The following is a 22,147-nucleotide window of genomic DNA, read 5'->3' on the forward strand; positions in this document are numbered from 1 at the left end:
CGCGCTGACTGCACAACTCATTCAAGCCTCCTCTCTCTTCCAAGTTGAAGCACCCACTGAGACTCCTCGTTTCTCCCGTGACCTATCCCCTTTCCGTTCCTCCAGGATCCTCGAAAGCGTCTTAAACCGTCTCGAAGAGGCTGAACCCGCCGTTATTCGAAGCTCCCCCCCTCTAATCGAAACGCAATAAATTCCAGACCGACCTGCATCCTATGATCCAGGAGAGAAGAACCGTTTTGCGCGCCATTTACACCGATTTCCCCATGACGACCACGATGACGAGGCATTGCACCCTCGAGTGGTATTTAGCGCGAACCCGGTTTCCATTTTTCCACTCGTTCGCCCGAGTTAACGTGAGCGTGGCGGGTTAATAACCATCCTGCGATTTCGCTGACATCCGTGAACACGAAGGGCCACGATTTAATACCGGATTCGATGGGGACGACTCCTCGATCCGAGTTCGCGCCAAGTTTGAGTTTCGGGGTTTCGTGGTGGACGAGCGTTAATTCACGCATTGGGAAGAGCATTCGAAACGGTGAGTGAAATTGAACGCCATTCTCGACAGTTTCTCGATTTATCGATACACGTTTATTGGATATGTATATATACAGTGGCGATCATTTATTACAAATCGTATATTAATTTGAGAATGGAATGTAGCTTGAAAACGTATCTAACTTGTGTTTTCACGCGAAAAACCGACGCAGGAACCGATCGCATTATCCATAGCTTATCAGATTTAAAACAGGTGCGAAAATTTATAAAGAAATAACGCCAAATTTTGACAAAAATATCAGTGTAAGAACGGTTGATTAAATGAATTTGGATTGAAAGGAAGGACTGCCTGCTGTTCAACATGAAATATTTATAAATTTGTTAAATTGTTGAAATAAATGAAAACTTCTCGAATATGTGATAGATTAAGACTTTGAGAAAAGATGATTTTTACTGTCTTTTCAAGAGACTACAGATGGATTAATCATCAAAATACTACGTGCACGTAAATATATGACTGCCACAGTATATATATATACACAGTGGAAGGTCCTCTCGATACCGTCATTGGATTTCTCGCAAAGATTTCGAGGATGATTCTTCTCGAACAATTTTCTCGTTTATAAGAACAATCCTTTTCGATTGTGAGGCGTTGATTCCTCGCGAGAAGAATTCGAAATAAAAGCGAAAAATAAGGGAAGTAGTATAAGGGAAGGGAGAAAACTCGACTTATGAAGCTTTGCAAACCAACTTTTCGTCCGATACTTTCCAAGAGTTGACATTAGGAAAGGTTGGTAGGTAACAAGTGTAACGTTACATCGGTGTTCCCAACTCTCCAACTCTCGAAGGTTGGCCATTGATAAATCGTATTGCCGCGATGAAACCAATCGTTTGAAAGGGGGAGGCTTCGTCGATTGCCTTTTGAACGAAGAAAAAAAAAAGGGAGGGGAAATCAATCGACCAATTGCCCGAGCCTATATTCACGTCCCATTATTTTTTTTTTACAGAAGAATGCAAGCTGCATTCGGATCGAATCAACCGTACGAACTCGCGCGCATCAAACGAACGCTTTCCTTTTTATTCCTCCTGCTGCTATATTTTCCAAAACACCACCAGAGGAGGAGACGAGGTTCCGTTCGATTCGAAATAGAAAACCGTGTATAACCCTATCGACGAGATCGCATAATTTTCTCCCAACTGTCGCGCAATTACCGCGTCTCATGCGTGTGCACGCGCCACTCCTGCGCGCTACGTCCATTGAAATTTCGGCCGCGCAATTCTCCCTTTGAACGCACAAAGCGAAATGGGCGGGAATTCAAAGCGTACTTGCGCACGCAAATTTTCGAGACTGTTTTGTCCGCAGGACTGTAGCCGGGCAGCGGCACCCGTGTCGAGGGTGACGACCAGGAGAGGAGAAGAGAGAGAGAAAAAAGGAAGGAACGGTTGAAAGGAGAAAGAGAGGAGGAAGAGAGGAGGAAAGAAGAACCGGTCTCTGTTTTGTTCCGTGTAATTGCGACACGTACGGAAGCGTCAAAGGGTTTTGTACTCCGGTTCCACAGTTGGGTAGCGTTACGTGGATTGCTCTTCTCTGCTCTTTTCTGCGCGAGCTTTTTCTTAATTGATGGCCGCGTGAATCGATCCTGCTACCTCCTCTCGAAAACGCGTGTCGCCTCCGTTCCTCCACTTCCGCCCAGCGCGACACGCGGCCAATTTAACGTTACTGGCGTTAACGTCGATGAGAAGGCGTCGTTTTTCCCTCTTCCTTCTTTTTTTTTTCCTCTTCTTTCCTTCCTTCCCTTTTTTTTCTTTTTTTTTTTTCCCCCTCTTTAGACTCTCCACTCTGTCATCTCCAGTGACTGGAAGTGGATGCGGGAGGGGGGGAAGAGGGCATTTAGCGAGCGAGGAATATTCCCATCGGTGGAGCCGTGTGTGTAACCCGTGTATCCTCGCTTCTTGTCGAGTTATGCTAAACATCGCGGGCCGCTGTTCCGTGGAATTTCCCGTGGCACTTCTCGTTGCTTAGACCCCCACCGCCACGCGTTTATTTTTGCCAGCTTGCATACAATTCTACGTAATTTTGCCCCACTATGTATATTTTGTTCGACGCGGCTCTCCTTTCCTCGGAATAATTGAGAAGGGGAAGAAGAAGAAAAAGTTAATTGCATAAATTGCAAGTTTTAATTCCCGCTCTAATTCCCGAACGCGTTTATTATTATAAAAATAAAGGGAACTCGAACGAGAAACGAACTCGCGACTCGGATTTCGCGTAATTTTAAAATATCGAGCCGTTACTCTCGTTAATTCGTGCACAGAGAAATTATTGTTACGATTGTTGCGACGAAATTTCGGGGATAATAAAAGCGAACGAAAAGAAAGAAGGAGATAAAATTTGGATCGATTCTCGCGATTCACCGTCTTTCGCAAACGATTCGTAATTGTTGGACGAGTAAAATAAAAGCTGGATGATTTCCAGCAAAACGAATACAACGGGCGTAACAATAATTTGCAAGCAAGCTGTTGGATCCAATCATCGGATCGATGCGTCGGTGGTTGAACGATGTTTGGTTTATCGATATTCTTTATTAATTATTAACCCATCCTCGAGGATGCACGCATCGATCGAGAAGTTTTTAATTGTTTGCGCGATGCTTGCGCCTACCTCGCGTCGGTCAATCGATTTATCGCGACAGAGCAAACAACGTCAACGTTTCGTTACTTTAGCCGCAATTGTGTTTGCAGAAAATTTTACCCCATCCCCGACGATTAAGGAAATTAAGGATTTCCACGCTCGTCCTCGATATATAAAATGTATTTGTCTTTGGTTGGAACGAATCTAACGATTAAAAGAAGGAAGAAGGAGGAATCGAGGAAGAAGGAGATTGGAAAAGTGTGCTCGGTCGCGTAAATACGAGGCGAGGGAGAGGAGCGAAACAGGAGCAATATTCCGCGATGGAGCGTGGAGGGAAAAGAGAGATAAGAGATAAAGTCGGTGGAAGAAAACTGGGAGCGCATAGAGAGGGAGTGTAAATGCGCGTATCATAGAGAGAGAGAGAGAGAGTGAAACTCTTTCGAAGGCGTTGCGCAGATTCTTTTATGTCGCTGCATTTCCCGTGTCTCTGTCCGTGTGGCCAAATAATAAGGGAATTACGTTGTAAAAATCTCTACTCTAGTTTCAGGAAGCTATACCGTGGAAATACGATTCCCCCGAGAATTTACGAAAATACGGGCCGCGAAACAATGATGCGAGCCGACTTTTCACAAGATTCGGCAAACGTTTGGAAATTATTAAGTATACGTATCGCCGTGGACTGATTGCCGCGCTCGTTGACAATCGGTGTTTATCGGCGGTTAATCGATCCTCGAAACGAACTTGGGATGAAATTGCATCCTCGGTTACTTTGGAGTATCGTGTTCTAATTACTCGCTTCGTCGTAATTGCATTTTCGGTATTTCCAGGATCAAGCGAATGCATCACTGATTACATCTCGTGTATCGTGGGGGAACAATTAGCGATTAGGCTTGTTTCGGGTAAACTTTATCGAATATCCTTCTATTACCAGACACCAGAATTCCAATTTCGACGCAAGCTCAAAGGCTTGCTTCGAACCCGCCTCGTCTTCATTAAATCGCGGCGGAATATACAGGTTTTGATTGCCTTTTGACCTTGTTTCCACCACACGATCAATCATTTTTTTCGCGGATAAATAAAGTATCTGAAAGATACTTTCAATTACTTTTATGATCCTTTAAAAAAAACCTGTCGACGTACATCCCTGTAACAAAACGCACGAAAGACGGTGTCGCATTGTAATCCCTTAAGCAGCGTTACAAATCTCCACGATTAAATCTCCACGAGCGCAAAGAAACGAAGACGAGACTAGATTCGAGTCTCTGCTACTACTACTACCCTTCTCGTTATGCGATCCGCATTCGTTGACAATCCTGCCTTCCCCGCTTGTTTTGTCTCTCTTTTTTTTTTTTTCCTCCTCGTACGCCGGAAATTCCAGCCGCAAGATCGATAAACCAACATCGAGAAGCCTCGGCGAAGCGGTGATCTCGAGCAATGGAAAATCGGATTATTCAACGGAGCGGAGGAGGAGTCGAAGCGAGGCGGGAGAATCGCGAGAGCACGGGCGAGAACAAGGATTCGTTTCCCTTCCCTTCGTTTGTCACGCGTTCCCCTCTTTTGTTTTCCGTTGTTACGTTCCCTCTCGTTTCCGGCATCGCGCGTAATTCTATCATTAAGCGGGGCCGTTGAGTGCCGTCCCTTGGACCAGACGGCATATTAATTCAATTTTGCTTACGTAAGGCACCACCAGCCTTCCTTCCTCCGCCGAAGACACTAATTGCGATTTTTAATTAAGGCACTGATTCAATTACCGTCCCTTTATCCGCTCTAATTATTAATACCGGCACACGGTAAGCGAGCCTACCCCTTCCTCCCTCCCCTTCAGGCGACTGATGAATGGGCCACAATTTTCAGATGCGAAGGAAGGGTGGTGTTGTGCCCTTCGTGTAATCTCGTTCGCGCGGAATTAATCGATCCCGCCTTCCGTTTCTCTTCCTTCCCGATTTTTCAGAGGAAAATTTTGCAAGTATTTATCCAACTTATTATCGATTATTTCAAGATTTTGCTCCTTCGATCTTGGATATTTGACGATATAAGATAACCGAGAACACTCTCCTCGAGATTCGATGCACTAGAATTTATGTGAGATGGATTCTCCAATTTTTTTTTTTATTGTAATTTTATTATATATAAATGCATCGATCGTGGTGCAGAGACTCGATGTTTCAATTCGAACGAGAATTCTTCTGTTCTTCCTCTCGTGTAAAATGGGATAAATTGGGGTGGCCAATGAATTGGAAAATAATTTGAAGGCAAACGTATCTTTCTTGTCAGGGGATCTAAGAGGTTAGGGTAGGATGGGTGGATATTCGGGAGAAAACCTTCCCTAGAAATGTCGAGGCGGAAGCAGGACGAGAAGCGATAAATAAGTGTTCGTCGAAACAAGTGGCGAAACGAAACGAGACGAGACGAGGAAAAGAGGAGGACAGATCGACGAATAAATTTGTCTGGAAATCGTCTCGGTAATCGTCAAGAATTCGACTCGCGTCCGATTCACACTTTTCTCGCGCGCGATGTAATTTATTTTTCTATTCGAAAAAAAAAAAAAAAAGGAAAGGAAAAAAATTTAAGATCGAAGAAATAATGATAGAATGTATCGTTTGCCTCGATGGTGAATCAAAGTTGTGTCACATCAACGACAATCGAGCGTGACAGAGTCTCAACAATTCTCTCCCGCCGTATCGGGAAAGCAAAAGTAGGAAGATGGGATTAAAAGGGGTGGGAGGAAGTAAATTCGTAAAATGATAAATTCACAAGAAGGGGTGAGTGGGGGAGAGAGAGAGAGAGCAGAGCGAGGAGAAACGCGGCAGAGGAAGAAAAATGCGGCCGCGGTCGAGGGAGTTGTGGGTGACGGATATATTTGTCGTGTTCCAGTGGATCCAGATGCCTGTAGAAAATTAATCAAAGGATGCGCGACTTTAGGCAAAGGAAGAAAGGAATGTTGTACATCTCTGACTGGAGATTTTTCAACGAGGTCGCGAGAAGATAAGGAAACGTTTCCATTTACGAGAAAAATTGCACAAACGTTCCTTAGAGAAACGAATGCAGTGCTGCTTGCTGATCATTGTACCGTTTAAAGAGATTCTTTCGTTCCGCCGATGCCTCTTAAAGCGTATTGTTTCAAGTATGGACCGTTTCGCGAATCAAAAGAAGAGAGAAAAAAAGAAGAAAAGAAAAGGGAAGAAGAGGAAGAAGATTTTTAGCAACTAACGATTCTTCCGCGTTAAATGATTTCGCATTAAAAACGCGTAACCTTGTCTCGATTCGAGACAAAGAGTGGTCGAAAAACTGGTGGAACGATGAAAATTTCCACACTGTGGAGGGAGAAGTAACATTGGGAATAAAGCAAACTCGAGCACTTGATCTGCGATAAACACGGTCACGAGAGAGGAGGGTTGAAACGATGATCGAAGGAAGAAAGACGTAACGGAATAATGCAGTTTGTTTACGCAATTTGTTGAGAATTTGAAAACTTGGTTAATCGTGGCGATTTTCGCTCGTTCGGGAACGAGCGTCGTATTAGCTCGAATCGCGCGTAGAAATTGCGACGAATTAATATAGACGCGAGTTCATTAGCATCGTGGATTATATTGACATTGGGAACAATATACACGCTCGTCCTGCGACAACTTTATGATTAATAGTTTACGCGAACACGGTGTTTCGTGGCGAATGTCGATACGCCGCATTGTACGAGTGTATGGAATACTTTGCGCTACGTCCAATGAGAATCGATCAACGGTAGCGCCCGCGTTACATGTTTGTGGATTCCCGTAAATTTGCACCGCGTCATCGCGTTACGCGATCGCGGCCGGATCGAATAAACGATCCGGTTCGCGAGATGAACGATCTTCCCCTCCCCACCCAAAAAAAAAAAGAAAAACCATTTCAAAATAATTGAACTCGTTGAAATGATTTTACACGATATTAAAAAAAATATATATGCGCGTTTAATTTAAACTTCACGTTTCACCGATGCGTTTCACCAAATTCACGTAGCAAAGTTTTATATTCGATGAGTGAAAAAAGCGTTCCGAAATTCTCGGAAATGCATGTGGAAACGGCGGTATATCGGAAGAGTTTTTCCAAAATATCTGCCGTGCGTCGTTCTCGAGATTCGCGACACGGAAGTAAAGTCTTTTTCCGGGTTGGCGAGGACGATTTATGCGGGTATTCGAGAAATATCGATTCGTCAGAGTTTCGAAAGCTCGTTACGTTTCTCGAACGAAACGATAAGCTCGCTCGCTCGCTCGCACGGGATGAGCTATTCGCCGTGAACTTCGGGCAAACTTTATCTTCGCGAGGCGGTTATCACGAATCCGGTGGAAATTGTTCGAGAACTTGAAACCTGAAACAATTTCACCGCGTTTAAACCGGGTTCAACTTTGCGCTGTGCACAGCCAACAGGTGTGATGATAATTCGTTAATTCTCGAAAACTCCCATTCAACGAGGGAGAGGAAATTATTTCCCGTTTATTCATCCCTCTTTGTCGCGTCGAACTTTAAGTAAAGCCTCCCTCTCTCTCTCTCTCTCTCTCTCCCCCTTTGTCCCGTCGCCTTCGATTATTCTCGCGAGAGTTCTCCTGCAAAGCCGAAGATACCGCTTCGTTTTTCGTGCTTTCGATGTCGAAGGAAACTCTCCGAGATGTTGAACGCCGGAAAGAATGAACGGTGGAATTTCACGGAAGAGAAATATCGCAGGAGTCGGAATTGCAAAAATCGAGATAGGATGTTATCCGGGCAACCGAACGTTCCAAATCTATGCGTAACGATCCTTCTCCTCCCCAACCCCCTTACGTAAATTCAACCTTTAAAGATTTCCACGTTAATTTTCAGTTAGCTTGCCGCGGCCGCCTCGAGTGCTCGACGACGAGCATCACGACGAGCCGCCCCATCCAAGAGCCAAGTACCATCCATGTCGGAATGCAACGGCACAGGGTTGTTAAGTCGAATCTTAAACTTTAACCCAAGTGCATTATCTTTTTAGAGGAGCGTGAACAGATAAAAAATTATTACTTTTTTTTTACATACCCTTTGGTATCGTCTTCTCTTTTCCTTTGTTTCTTTGCAGATAATTTACCATCCACTTGGTTGGAACGTGATTTTTCGCCCACCCCTTCTCTTCACCCCACGAAATTACGAGAGTATAGCGCGCCTAGTATCCAGCGTTATCCAAACTGCCGGTGTATTATTAACTCCGTGGAAACTAGAGTGCGATTGGATCGGGCAGCTCTGGTCCCGAGTTTGCCGAGGTCGGGAGAAGTTTCGTATCGAAACGTTTTCCGTTTGCACTTCCTGTCAGCGGCCGGATGAAAATCTTTCGAGGGAAAAGCCTCGCTTTTCGAAACCTATCGAGGGAGGGGAACTTTGGATACTTAAAAGTTGGCCGACTCTTGGTTAATAGAATTCCCGTGTTTAAAGCGAACGACGAATGGGGCGGTTACACGAAGTAACCGGGCAGATAAACTTTTCGATTTCGAGAGAAATCGTGGTAGTCGGATTGATTCGATGTGGCCGGCCAACCCTTTGGACAATGTCCAAAAACCTGGGAGGGGAAACCTTGGATGCGCGTAACCCGAAAATTTCCATCCATGTTTTGTAACGTAGGAATCTCCATATTGAGCAAGATGCATTCTCTTATGCAAAGATTCATGGAAAAGTGAATAATAGAGTAGGGGAGCGGGGGAGAAACTGATCGTCGAAAAACACGGGAGCCGAATTCGAATTTCTCCGGATGAAATTTTTAAACTGGTGGATTTTCGTACATCCGCGTAAACGCGAATTCCTTCTCCTCTTTTCCTCGCCGCGAAGACAAATTTCATTTTGACGGACTATTTTCTACGCGTGGATATAATAATTCGGTTAACCGAATGGCGTTAAAGAATATTACCTCTGCCGCGAATAAATTTAAAACTCGAAGGGGTTGAAAAATACACACACACACACACGCAAGTTCGTTTACGAGTCACGCGAGATCATGAATTTTGTATGAGAATATTTGTTCCAACTTGCTTAAGATAAATATACAACGATTTCCCTCCCAACAGCTTTTTAACTCGAGAATTAATAGAAAAAAATAAATAAATAAAATAACCGACGAATTCGAATCGAGTTCTACAATTCAGCAGAAAGGAATAATTCGGATCAAATACGATGGAATCGCGAGGGGAAAAAGCGGGAGGAGGTCAATGATCCGGATAGAACGAATTTAGGTGGACCGTTTGCAAAGTTCTCCGCTCGGTTAACAAACTGAATACCACCGGCAGCCTTTTTGAGTCCGGTCGAGGGAGACCGAAAATCGAAGGGACGACGAAAACTGTTGGCCGATATCGGCGATCCTTACAACCTGCGTATTTTACAACCACGCGAATATATACGAATATGTACGTGCACGTGTATACACGGAACGAATCTATCGGAATGCAACTTTGCCATCAATCGAGGCCTCGCGCTCCGCCGCGAGCCGCTCTTTCATTTCGAGTCGCTCGGTTGATTAACAAGAACTCGCCTCGCCCTCCATCGACCCCGTTTCCGCGCGAGACGTACTTGGTTTGGCGGCGGGATTACAGTCTCCGGTTTCGGAGATGCGAGCGGAACGCAAGACGAAAGGGAAAAGTTGCGATTGCTGCGCCGTCGACTGAAGTTTCGAACGAGTATCGATGAAAATTATAAGGTGAACGAGCCTCGTGGAAGAAAACATTTATAATAGCCGATTGGAGCGTGGCCAACGCTAGTTTAAGTATCGTATCATACTCACAAATTTTCTCTAGGAATTTTCATCGCCGTTTTTAAAAATTCCACTTTGCATTTTCTTGGTTATTTCCTTCGGGATTAATAGGACAAGAAGCAAGTAGACCAGCTTTGGAAACCAGTTGCGAGCGATGAATCAAACGTATACTCGAGTTCGATTTTATCCTCGTTCCCCTTCCACGATCGATTATTATCAGGGAATTAATTGCACCGTGGGTGGAAAGAAAGGCAGGAAACAAGTTTACTTTCGTTTCTTCCTATTCAATTTCCTGGCAAAGTGTCGAAGGGATGCCGTTCCGCTGACAAACACCGCGCCCTCCACTCGGAAAAAATCATTTAAAAGCGACGAGACGAGATCGAATGCGAACCATGTCGTTGAAGAATTCGCGCGGGTAACGTGAACCCAGCTGCGCCAGCCAGGCGTGTTTTTCAATTTCGTGCGGAAATGTTCGTGCGTCGCGCCGATAAAATAACGCGAGAGAACTCTCGCGAGGAGAGAGCTTGTTATCGGCATCAATTTCGAAATATCGAAAATCTTGGCGTGTAAAAAAAACAAGGTCGAACACTTTTTTTCCACCGTGGAGACAAACGTTCGCCTCGACAGGCCGCTAATCCGCCTCCTCCTCGCTTCCTCCGGATTTCGCGTGTACACACCAGGCCACCAGCTTCGTTATCGCCCGGTTCATCGAACCTCGTTCTCCCTGAAACTTATGCACGACCCTCGTTTCCGCAATTTGCCTTAATCGTCGCTCGCGACGGCGCACGCGCGTTCGAAATTAGGAGTGTCTTCTCGCTAGGGAAGGGAGGAGGAGAGGGAGGATCACGGGATCGCCTACTTTCCGAATAAATAACTCTCTCTCTCTCGGTCGAATTTTATCGGGGGCGAATTTTATCGTCCCGTTAATTTGCGATGCGTGGCCTCGATCCGGTGGTGACCGACCGAAATGGAATGGGATTGGGGATGGGAACGGGTCGGGGCGAAGGTTTACACCCGTGTTTACGGCCGTTGGACCATTCGTGGAAAACGCGATAAAAGTCGCGGGACGTTATGTAGGGAATTGTGAAAATCTTTGACGAAGAGGAGGATGATTAAATCGATTAGGTGTCGTGCGTGATGTTTAATCGCGAGAACGGAGAGGACAGAGATCGAGATGAAGTTACACACCGATGTTTGTCGATGAATGTCGAGGGAAAAATTGGACAGAGATTGGATAGAGAGAGAGAGAGAGAGAAAGAGAGATAAAGGTAGGAAGAGGGAGTTTTTTTGTACGACAATTAAGAACGTAAAAGGGATCGATCGACCAAGCTTCGTTTCGTTTTGTTTACTTTCCATTTATTTCCCGTAACTGGCAACTGGTAGACCCCTCCCCCTTCCGAAACCGATGGAACGGATCGAGAATCGACGAGATTCGGCGACGAGGCGACTGATTCGCGGTTACGTTCGTCAGGCAGCCCCTTTCATCGACCGATCGAGTCTGCCTCCGGTAGGGCGTCGTTATCGGCGAGCTCACGTGCGAGGCGTTGCTGATGAATGGTCCCGCGTCTGCAAAGGCACGCTCGTCACGCAAAACGTTATTTATAACTTTGGCTTGTACGTCGCCGAGATTTCCTTCGCTTTTTCCTTTTTCTATTTTCTTTTTATTCTTCGAACGAACGCCTCGCGATACGAATTTTATTAATCTCGAATTATATTACACGTTATAGGTTTGAAAACACGATATCTTCTCTTTCTTATATTCCAACGATCCATTCCAAAAATCTTGTCCTCCCCTCAACGATCATTTCTACTCGAAAAATTTCGACAGAATTAAAGTTGATCAACTCGATCAAAGAGAAGAAGGAATCCTTCTCGGAAACGAAATTTCGATCGTCCGAATGAATTACAGATCGACATCGGTTCACGATTCTCCTCGTGAACGTACGTATTCATCGCGTGGAAAGCAAAAGTTATTACGTCCCATCGCAAAATTCCCGTGGAAATATTTCACAAAGCGGTGGATCACGAAGTAAATTCCATCAAACTTTAGATGGTCGTTAAGCTCGAGACACGCACGAGATAATGTCATTCCATCTTTGTCGACGAAACGTTACACCCGCGAGGATGTATACTTGCACCGTTCCACGATGCGTGGGGATAAACCGCGCCTCGACCGATATCCGATCGCGCGGAAAATTAGAAGATGCAGATTTCTTTCTTTTTTTTTTTTTTTTTTTCTTTTTACCTACCTCCTTTCGTTATCACCTTCGTTTCAACCTTGAAAAATCGGCCAAGTAAAAGAGAAACTCGAACGGGTTGAGCGGGTTCGCTCTCGATCTTCGACCCGCTCACAGATGAGATTCTGCGCGTGACGTCTAACCGACGCACACGCGGTAATATTCATCGATCTTACGATGATCGATCAGCAAATTGGATTCGACAATAAAGCGTACACCGTTTCGCTTTATCTACCCGTGAAATTATTTTTACGACAAATAGATAGTCGAGCGCGGCTAATCACCGGTATCGCGTGTAATTCCTATCCACTCGCGTGTTCCGAGTTCGTATACCCGCCCTAATGACATGCATTAATAACGTGCTCGATGATCGGCCGCCACGGAAGATTTATGCGATCGAAAAACCGGGGAAAACACCCTCCACGTTGAAAAATATCGCCGTCCCTGTCCCTCCTTCCTTGCCTTCCCGCTGTTTCGACCGTTTTTTTCCTGCCCTCCCCCTCCCCCCTCTCCCTCAAGTAATCAATCTCGATGTCGAGGATGGAAAACTTGGAACGAGTTGGTTAAAAACGGTTCCGAGTATTTCTAAACGAAAGAAAGGAAGCATTTACGAGACTTTCGGTCTTCCTCTCGGGAGGGAGGTCACTATTCTCGTCGCAAACGAAAATAAAAGAGCGAGACACGCGGAAGAAAGTTGGACACGCCAACAATTAAACCGGTTTACTTATTGTCCCTAACATTATCCTATATATATATATGTATATACAACGAAGCGCATTAGCATATCGTGATAGCGATGGCGGTGATGGTGTATAGAAGGGAGGGGAAGGATGGAGAGCAAGAGAAGTTGGACACGCGAGCGAATCTTCAGAGCCTGTCTTCTTCTTCCTCTCGTTCCTCTCCTCTTCCCTACTCGAAAGGAGTATCGTAGAGAGATTTGCACGATTTTCGCTGGTAGCAGCACGCCCTGCCACACACTTTCCGCCCGTGACACACAGTGGCGGCGTACGTCGCGACGCGTCGTGGCCGACGCGAGCTACCCCTTAACACTACACCCACGTTGACCCGGCCTCGTGTCGGTGAGCGAGCGTTGGTGCATGTGCCACGCTCCGTGTGTCGCGAGACGACGGTTGTACGTGTGCGCGGACCCTGTCCGTGGACCCTCTGCGCGTTTCCACCATCACAGGAGGTGGATCGGAAGCGCGCATGCTCCCACGGCCAAGAATCACCCCAGTCAGGGTGAATCTGCCACCGAATCAAGACGTGGTGCGTGTCGTGTCGTCCTATATAACATGTCGCGCACATAGACGCCAAGGTTTCTTCCTCCTCTTCTTCTTCTTCTTCTTCTTCTTCTTCTTGTTCTTCTTTTTTTTTTCCCTTCCCGCCCCTCCTCCTCCCCCCCTCCCTCCCTCCTCGCGGAGGAAATTCGCTCGCTCGCTCGCGAAATATCATCCCTCGGCGCGGCGAAATGAGGCGAGACGGAGAGAGAAGGATCGTACGTGGAACGTTCCCTCAGACTCGGCCCTCGTCGTGTGAATAGTGCTCGTGTGTTCGTTGTCGATCGGAGGATCGAGGGGGAAAAAAGGGGATCTGGATCGCGGATGGAACGATCGTGGAACAGATATGGAACACGTGCGACGACGATGTTGAAATTGTTCCACGACGGGAAGTTGTTGCGCCGCGTTCCACGACGGTTGATCCGTTAGGCCCTAAACGGAGGGGGCCCAATACGGGGCGAACGAGGAAGAGAATCTTTTCACTTTCGACCGATTGAGCGATTCGGGAAGCTTCGGCGAGTCGTCCAACTTTCAACATGCAACGATATCGAGAGGAGGAAGGTCTGGAACCATGGTTAACGACGTTCTTCCCGTCCACGCTCGGTGCGATGAACGGCGCCCTCGTTTGATCGTAGCGCGTCCCTTGAAAGGAATTACGAAATACCTCGACTTGTCTCCGACATGGAGTAAAAATTGTCGCCCTTCCACCGTAAATTTCGCCGCCACCCTGCTCCACCGAAAGTGGAGGAGGTGAACGATTTTCAAGGATCGATACTCCCGATTGGAACTCGGTGCCAGTTACCAGGCGGTAAGAAGAGATCGGCGGATCGTTGGATCGGAAGAACGTTCGTTCGTTTCCGACCCGCCTTTTCCTCTCGCGCCTCTCGAGAAACTTGACTCGCCGTCGACCGTCGATCCGCGGCGCGTCCTCCTCCGTTTCTCCTTCCGTTTATTAATCTCGCGGCCACGTTTCTCATCCCACCCATCGAGCGGGATGCAATTTTACGGGAAACGTAAGCGAGGACGAGAGGCGTGATTCGAAGGGCGGCGATTGAAACGGAACTCGAATAATCCGCGCCGGTGTGCCCGTGTTCATCGTGGACAGTGTTGTTGTTGTTGTGGACCGATTTTCCCGCGATGTCGACGCGACCGCGATAAGGATTACCCATCGCGGTATCGACACGTCGACGGTGTATGCACGACGTGGTGTCGTCCGACGAAGAGGATGTGAATCGCGCACTGTATCAAAGTGAACGCGCTTATCAAACAATCGCGGACATGGCTTTGAGGTGGCAGGCCAGGCTTTCCATTGCTGCCATACTCTTCATGTGTACGGAAGGTAATTATGAAATAGCAATCGAAAATCGAATCTAATCGAAGGTGGAGAATACCCGCCCGGAGCTATTGGCTCGAGATTTAACCGGCCGATCTAACGGCCGGCTAGAAGTTATTCGATTGAAAACGTAACATCAATCGGGCTGCTAATGGAATTACCGGCGTGCACGGGTGCGTGCGACTCGAATTCATCGTATGCATTATTCATAAGTCAGCTGTCTGTGTTGGCCCTAGCTTGTTGGGCAACGGTGGACAGGGAGAGAGAGAGAGAGAGAGAGAGAGAAGTACAAGTTTTGCTTCTCGATGGAAAACGAGACACGATGATGGTGGTCGTCGACTCGCATGGTGGTCGAGTCCCCCGTTAATATCGATCACGTTAAACTAATTACGCGAAGTGGCGCGACGTGGTGCGCCTCAGATACGTATACGGAGAAGCCAAGCGCGATCCTCCTCCTCCTCCTCCTCTCCGGAATGAAGCGCGACCGCTATTCCTCTCTCGACGCCCCCCGACTTCCACCGACTCGACTTCCACCACTCTACGTTTCACACACCCCGTTTACGTTATTGTCGACGGTTCACACGCGTTCACATGGCTGGATATTGTTCCAAGTTTGATCTTGGAGGATCGTCGCGTCGTGACTGTGGTGTTTTCGCAACAGTGTTTTCGCTCGCGTGTTTCGTATTTGAAGAAGGATCGTTGGAAAGAAAGTATATTTCGTCGAACGCGATTCTGCACTCGAGTCGATCGTGTCGTAAGAATTGCGGCCCCCCCTCCCCCACAATTTTTACAATTCGAAATCGTGGAAGAATCGGTTAAGCTTTACAACTTTACTCCTTCGTAATCATTGAATTGGGGATTTGTGTTACGTTGTAACAACCGGAACGAAACGAGTTAGCCGGAAATACGGAACCGGCGTTAATCCGCTGGGTATTAATACGTGTGAAAATGGTTGAAATTAAGCCGCGCGCATTCTCGGTTATGAAACGGCTCCGCGGAGGGTAACAAGTTTTCTCGATTAGTCCTTTCGTTCAGTTTGTCTTCCTTGCCTCGTGAACGAGCCCGCCACGTTTCCACGACGCTAATTTCCATCGTAGGAAATCCTCCCTTATACACATCCCGATTTTAATACGCGAACGTGCCTCGCCTCGAATGCATTCGCCGAAAACGCGAATACATTTTGCGAAAGATTACACGCGTAACGGGTAATTATAACGCGAGTCTTTCTTTCTTTCTTTCTTTCTTTCTTTCCTTTTTTTTTTTTTTTAATCCAAAAACGATTAATAGAGACGAGATCTCGACGTCATTGTCACCTTTATCAAAGTAAAAACTCATTAAACTAATCCCTTTCCTCCCCCTCCTTCTCCCTCTCTTCACCCCTCCCCCCCCTCCCCCCTCGTTCCGTTAATTCGATTACTTTGCGGGTTCATTGACACGTTCATGATCGCGATTTGATTAAATTCACAGTCGAGTTCGTTTTACACGGTTGGCTTTAATTACAATTAAAACGAAATATTATAGCGGCAAACTTGCTTGTTAATTACGCCCGGTTATCTCATTTTACCGTATTTTACCGTATTTGACGAGGATCAACTATCGTTATTACAAAGTTGTTGCAACTAGTTGTCTCGTCTTATTATCGTCGGGATCGGTTCTCGGCTAAGATCGTACGAGGTGGTGATTTGAAATAAAGCTAATAATCCGCGTGCTCGGATTCGATGCATTTTAACGCGTCCCGTTATTTTTACGCGCCGATTTCGAGCGGAATCCATCCGTAACCGGATAACGGAACGGCATTACGCGCAAGGAAAAAAATTTTTTCCATCGGTGTGATGAGAGGGGAGACAGAGAGAAAGAGAGAGAAACAAAAAATCCTATTTTCAAAATTATATTTCCGGAATAGAATCGTAGTAGAATGCGAAACGTGATTTCGAAAATAAGAGAGAGAGAGAGAGAGAGAGAGAGAGAGAGAGAGAGAGAGAGAAAGGGAATAACGGATAATAACATTTTTCGCCAGGAGAATCAGCTTGATGTTTTTTCCAGTAAAAACTAAAAGCTGCAAAGTACTAGAGTTTCGCAATAATTGGAAGCAACACGAGAGCAAATTGAAAACTGAAGTTCGATAAGCAGATTTCCTGGATAATTTTGCGTGGAAAATCATCAAGTCTGTGTGTTCGTTGTAGAGAAGCTTGACCTTTCGTGCAAATAAAATTTTGTATTCCGCGTTCCGCTTTGAAAAGTAACGAAACGGTAAAAGAGTAGAACGTGTGTAGGAACGTGTGTGCGTGTACACGTATATATTATATATACATCTCGACGGAAAAAAAAAAAGATTTTTTTTAATTCACTTTTCTAAAAGTTTCCGCTGTCAACGTTTTTGTATTTACTCGCCAACTCTTCTCATCTCCATGCGACGACTTCCGCTCTGACTATTTCCTTTTTACACGGATCCTTCACCCTCCTCTACGAGCGTATATAACTTTTGGAAATCTTATCTTATTGTCTCGCTTCGTCGCCGCCGAGTTTTCTAGGTTTCGAAGCGGCGCGATATCGAACTCGGGAAAAGAAACCCATTGTGATTTCTTTATCTGGATGATAAATTGGCCTATCCTCCGATATTCTTTGCTCGACCGTTCTTCTAAGGATACCGATCGTCACCGTCGTATCGCGCGACCACCAATATCTCGATTCAATTTTTGAGTTCGAGTCGAAGGAAAATTCATTTACGAAACGGAATCTCGCGCGTCGAGTCTTCTGTTCGAAAGGATAAGAAGAGAAATCGCAACGCGTATCGCGAATTTCTCGCGTGTTAAAAACTCGACGGAACACGACGAGACTCTTTCTTCTTCCGATCGCTCGATGGAATAAACATTTTTCAACGAGGAAAAAAAAGTAGGGAAACTGAGAAAAACAGAACTGGTGGAGAGGGAATTACACGAAACGCTCGACACTGTGGACTCGTGACGCGTAAAATTATATACGCGGTTCACTTTTCTCCAGCGACAAAATTATAAATTCGTTAGCGGAAAAGTTGGAACGTGTCGAACACCGGGAGACCGAGAGAGAGGACGAAAAATAGTCGCCACACGAACTTTCCTCTTTCGACGTTCATTTTCGACGCGTGTGCTCCGGCTACTTCTCATTATCGGCATAATTTCACCATCCGTGCCGAGCCGAAACTTTTGAACCGGGCCGCTCGATCGCGTGTCATTATTTTAAAATAACCTCTCCTCTCCAATCTTTCTTCATCCAAGAACCTTGTCTATTCCATCACCCGAATCCCGCCCGTAAAGAGAAACTTCGTTTCCTTGGGATCCTTCCTCTATTTTTTTTTTTTCTTTTCTTTCTTTTTTATTTTTATCTCGCCCAACTACTCTCGAAACCCGGAAAGTACGACGAACCTTGAAATAACTTTTCGCAATAATAAAACGCCGCTTCCTCGGACGGAAGTTTGGGGAGTCTCGAGTCCCTAGCTCGGGGCGGTGCTCGTTACTCTTACCGGATCTTCTCTTCCCTCCGAAGGAACGTGACCGACCAATAAAGGAATAAAGTAGCTGGTAATTATTTTCACGCCTCGAGAGAGTTTTCGTTCGACCCTCGTAATTCCAGAACAGGGAACCGCCAACCATCTCTCTTCCTTCGAATCGTTTCTTCCTTCCTCTTCCCTCCTCGCGCGTAATATAAACGTGGCGTATTTAGTTTAGAGAGCCGTCAGAATTTGAAGGAAGGCCTCCTCTGCCTTGGGGGGAGTTTGGCGATAGCATAGTGCGCGCGGCACCTTGGCGGGGGAGGGCTTGTTAATTCGAAGCCCTCGTAGAGTAGGAAACATTAAGTTCCTAGGCGCGTTTTAATTACGAGGCTAAGCGCGAGCACCCTCGACCCGTTTAAGCGTGGGATTCTGGGTGCTGCTGCTGCTGCATTTCCGCGTCACGTGACGATAAACTCACAAAATCATGGCCGTTCCATTATTCCGCGACGTGGCCCACTTGTCCCATAATGGATACGTCGCGTCGTGTCGCGTCCCGTCGCGTCAGCTCGCCTCGAAACAGCACGGACCTGGAATCGACCCTTTGCGCACCTTTCGATTTAATACGGAGAAAGGAAGGAAGGAAAAAGAGCGAGAAACATAGAGCGAGTCTCTGGGCGTAGAGGAGGGAGAGGGGAAAAAACGGGACGTTTCGAGACTTAATTAATTGCTTTTATCATTGGCTACTCCGTTCGAACCTTCTTTATCCCCCCCTTGTATTTTATTCTACGCTTTCCCTCCCTTTTTTTTGTCTTCGAGCAAGAAGTGTAAAAGTATATATATATATATACAGGTATGGAAGAGCAAGGGGTCGCAGTAACTCGTTCCGACGGAATGAAGTAATGAAATCTGATCTGACATCGTTAACAGGTCTAATAGGGCTGATATGGCGAAGCTTATACGTCGATAAATTGCAAGGGTGTGTGCATTGGGACGCTCACCAACTTTGCCTTGCCTGTCTTTGCACCGATGCTGCAATTTATCGTTCCGAGTGCTCTTTAAAAACAGATTCTTCTCTTTTTGTTTTCTCGTGCCGCGTATATTCTTACGCTTCCCGTACAATGAGAATTTCGTTCTCTCGCTAATCTAAACTAATCGAGTCGAGAATTCGAGACAGCAAATTTAAACATTGGAAAGCGTAAATCCTCGTTTGTTATTCGTTTTGGGAATAATAATTAAAAAAAAAAAAAAAAAAAAAAAAAAAATAGCTGGTAAAATTTGAAATCGTAACGCGATACATTGTTGCTTCATGAATCGGGCTTATATATTTTTGTCTCCGATATTTTTTTTTTTTTTTTCTTTTTAAAGTAGCCACGCAACAACATCGTTGCATAACGGTGAATTTGTTTATTCGTTGGAGCTATAATTGCCCCGGCCAACGGAAGTTTAAAAATGTCAACGAAACAAATATCGTGGTTAGAAATTGCGTAGTGATGGTTCACCCATATAAATTAAAAAAAAAAAAAAAAAAGAAAAAATATCGCGTCATTGTTATTTAAATTTTTTCCAGTTGATTTTTCCTTTCCATTCGCGAAACGGATGGATTTTGTACGAACGTATATATATATATACGTTCGTATAATTTTTATTACTGCGATATAAATACACGATCATCCTCAGATTTGTAAAATTCATTTTCCCATTTGATATTATACATTCTTTTTTTTTTTTTTTTGTAAATCTTCGTGAGCTTTATCAAAGATACGTCTCAACGATTTAACATTTCCTCTCGCAATATTAAAGTTCATTATGTATCGGGAATATCACAATGGCTTTCCGTTGGCCCGAGGCAATTTTACAGAGCAAGCATACGTGTTTTCCATCGAACGTATAATCATTTTAGCAATGAGAGCCGAACACCTGTGATAACTCCGAACAACGTTATTTATATATATATATATATTCATAATCGGCGAAAATAAATTTAAATCGGGTTTCATTTTATAATACGTTTCAATACGCGCGATTTAAATTTTATTAAATAATAATAACTCTTAACGATCGATCGAGAATTCATCGTTAGATTCATGCCTCGAGAGATTGCCACTCGTTTCGAAGAGACGACAAAAATTCCCATTCTCTGGATGCCAAAAAAGTCGAAGTTTATCGCATTCTAATTTTCTTTTCTTCCTTCAAAATATCTCGATATTCCGTGATAAATCTAAAATTTCCAAGGAATTTCTCGCGACGATTCCTTTCCACGATATATTATTTCTTCAAGACTTTTCACTCTCTCCACGCTTTCCCACGCCACGGTGATGACTCACGTGTTCTCTCATCACGGGGAGGAATAAAACCTCGACACAATGGAAGGAGAAGAAACGACGAGCCGTTAAAGAGGCCGGGGAGGGGGGAAAAAAGCACACGGTTCTTGCGGCAAAAGAACTCGAACACAATTATTAGCCGCGAGATGGCGTTATCGCGGGGAGGGGGAAAAAAAAATTACAATCCGTGGCAAAAATCTCGATCAACGCGGTTAACAACGTTAACAAATCAGCCGGTTGGTAAACGAGTCTCGTTCGAGCGAGCGGCCGCCGACTTATCGCGTCGCATATATCAATATTCCGCTCGTTTTGCCCGCGTCTTGTGTGCCCACCCACAAATCATCCCCACGCCGGTGCACGAAAGTTATGCCGGCGTGCCACGTACGCGTACACCGGGCTATTTATTTCTCGCAATCTGTGGCGACCAGGAAAAACAGAAGAAGAAAGAAAAAAGAGAGAGGGAGGGAGAGAGAGAGAGAGAAAAGGAGAAAATAAAATGAAATAACACCACCGCTCGACCACCCCGTTCTTACGACGGTTGGTCGTAGAGACAAATCCGTGACATGGTCACGCGACCGACCGACCTCTCTCCCCTCCCCTTCCCCCCTCCCCCGCCTGATTAAATTACATTGCCTATTTAAAAGATAAGGAGAACTCCGTTATCGAACTTATTTATCGGATCCTGGCCAGGTTTACGGCCAGTTAGTCGGAACGAGACCGATGTGTCACCCAACCGGTTACACCCAACCCCATTTAATTCCCTGATTTACATTAAATACGCACGTGAGCCGTCGGGATAATTAACAGCGCCCTGAAAAGAACAAGCTTGTATTCATTTTTCGCGCGAGAGAGCGTATCCCGCGCGCGGTTGATCAGGCGCCAGTTTTTTTTTTTTCTCTTTCTTCTTTTTTGTTCTCTCTCCCCCCTTCTCTTTTTCCCCCCCTCCCCCATTGTATAGATTAATTAAATCCGAACAGAGAGAAAACTCTTTCGCCCGTGGAGAATGGAAGAGGGATGGAATTCGAAGCGAAATTGCATCGAATGAATTTTTTCCTGGAGATTTTTTTCCAGGGAATCAAAGCGAGACTGGAAGCGTACAATATGTTTCGACAGAGATCCCTTTGCTTTCGGAGAACGCCACTTTCATAGCCACGGGCATTTTCTTTCTATTGTCTTTTTTATATATATATATATATATTCCTCGATAATCAGTCGACAAATTTTTTTTAGATTTAAACCGCTCGTTTTTCGTCGTAAATATTACTTATTTTCGTACCTCGAAAGAAGGTAACCGAAGTTGAAAGAATAGAAAAGTACACGGCTCCCATCCAAAGTTTTATGCAATCTCACGGTACACGATATATGTGTCGCTCATTTAATTCCTGGAGGAGCTAGTCGACAACGTATATTCAGAAAGTACAAGTTGCAAGAGCTCGAGATATGATCATAACTCTTAGGAAAACGATCTCTCCCTCGAGAGGACAGACCTAAATATTCAGATCGCCGCCCCAAAGACGAAATCCTCTCTTTCCGCCTGGAAATTGCGGCAAAATGCGAACAGATTAAATGCCTTAATCTCGCCGATCCTTTTGGTGCCAAGGTGCCAACGTTGCTCGGATCAAGAATCTCAAAAACAGAATCGATCTCATTATCTTCTCT

At 45.4% G+C, this 22,147-nt stretch overlaps 1 protein-coding gene and 1 long non-coding RNA gene across 4 annotated transcripts in view; one reads left to right on the forward strand and one right to left on the reverse strand.

Moving 5' to 3' along the window:
• The window catches only part of LOC116415098 (uncharacterized), a 211,485-nt gene that overhangs the window by 78,460 nt on the left and 110,878 nt on the right, over positions 1-22,147 (reverse strand). The gene's annotated exons all lie outside the window — the stretch shown is intronic.
• The window catches only part of LOC100870138 (cuticle protein 8-like), a 101,359-nt gene continuing 92,778 nt past the window's right edge, over positions 13,567-22,147 (forward strand). For 2 of the 3 annotated variants that reach the window (XM_086903592.1, XM_086903609.1), the window contains exon 1: positions 13,567-14,704. In XM_086903592.1, coding sequence (XP_086759718.1) covers positions 14,560-14,704 — 145 coding nt within the window. In that variant the 5' untranslated portion in view covers positions 13,567-14,559. Of the gene's footprint in view, positions 14,705-18,138; positions 18,256-22,147 lie in introns of those variants that run through there. The other variant, XM_086903601.1, reaches the window with a different exon arrangement.

This window comes from Apis florea, unplaced genomic scaffold (assembly GCF_048593485.1).
Source record: "Apis florea isolate Af1SG1 unplaced genomic scaffold, ASM4859348v1 contig_1615_pilon, whole genome shotgun sequence".
Classification (NCBI taxonomy): domain Eukaryota; kingdom Metazoa; phylum Arthropoda; class Insecta; order Hymenoptera; family Apidae; genus Apis; species Apis florea.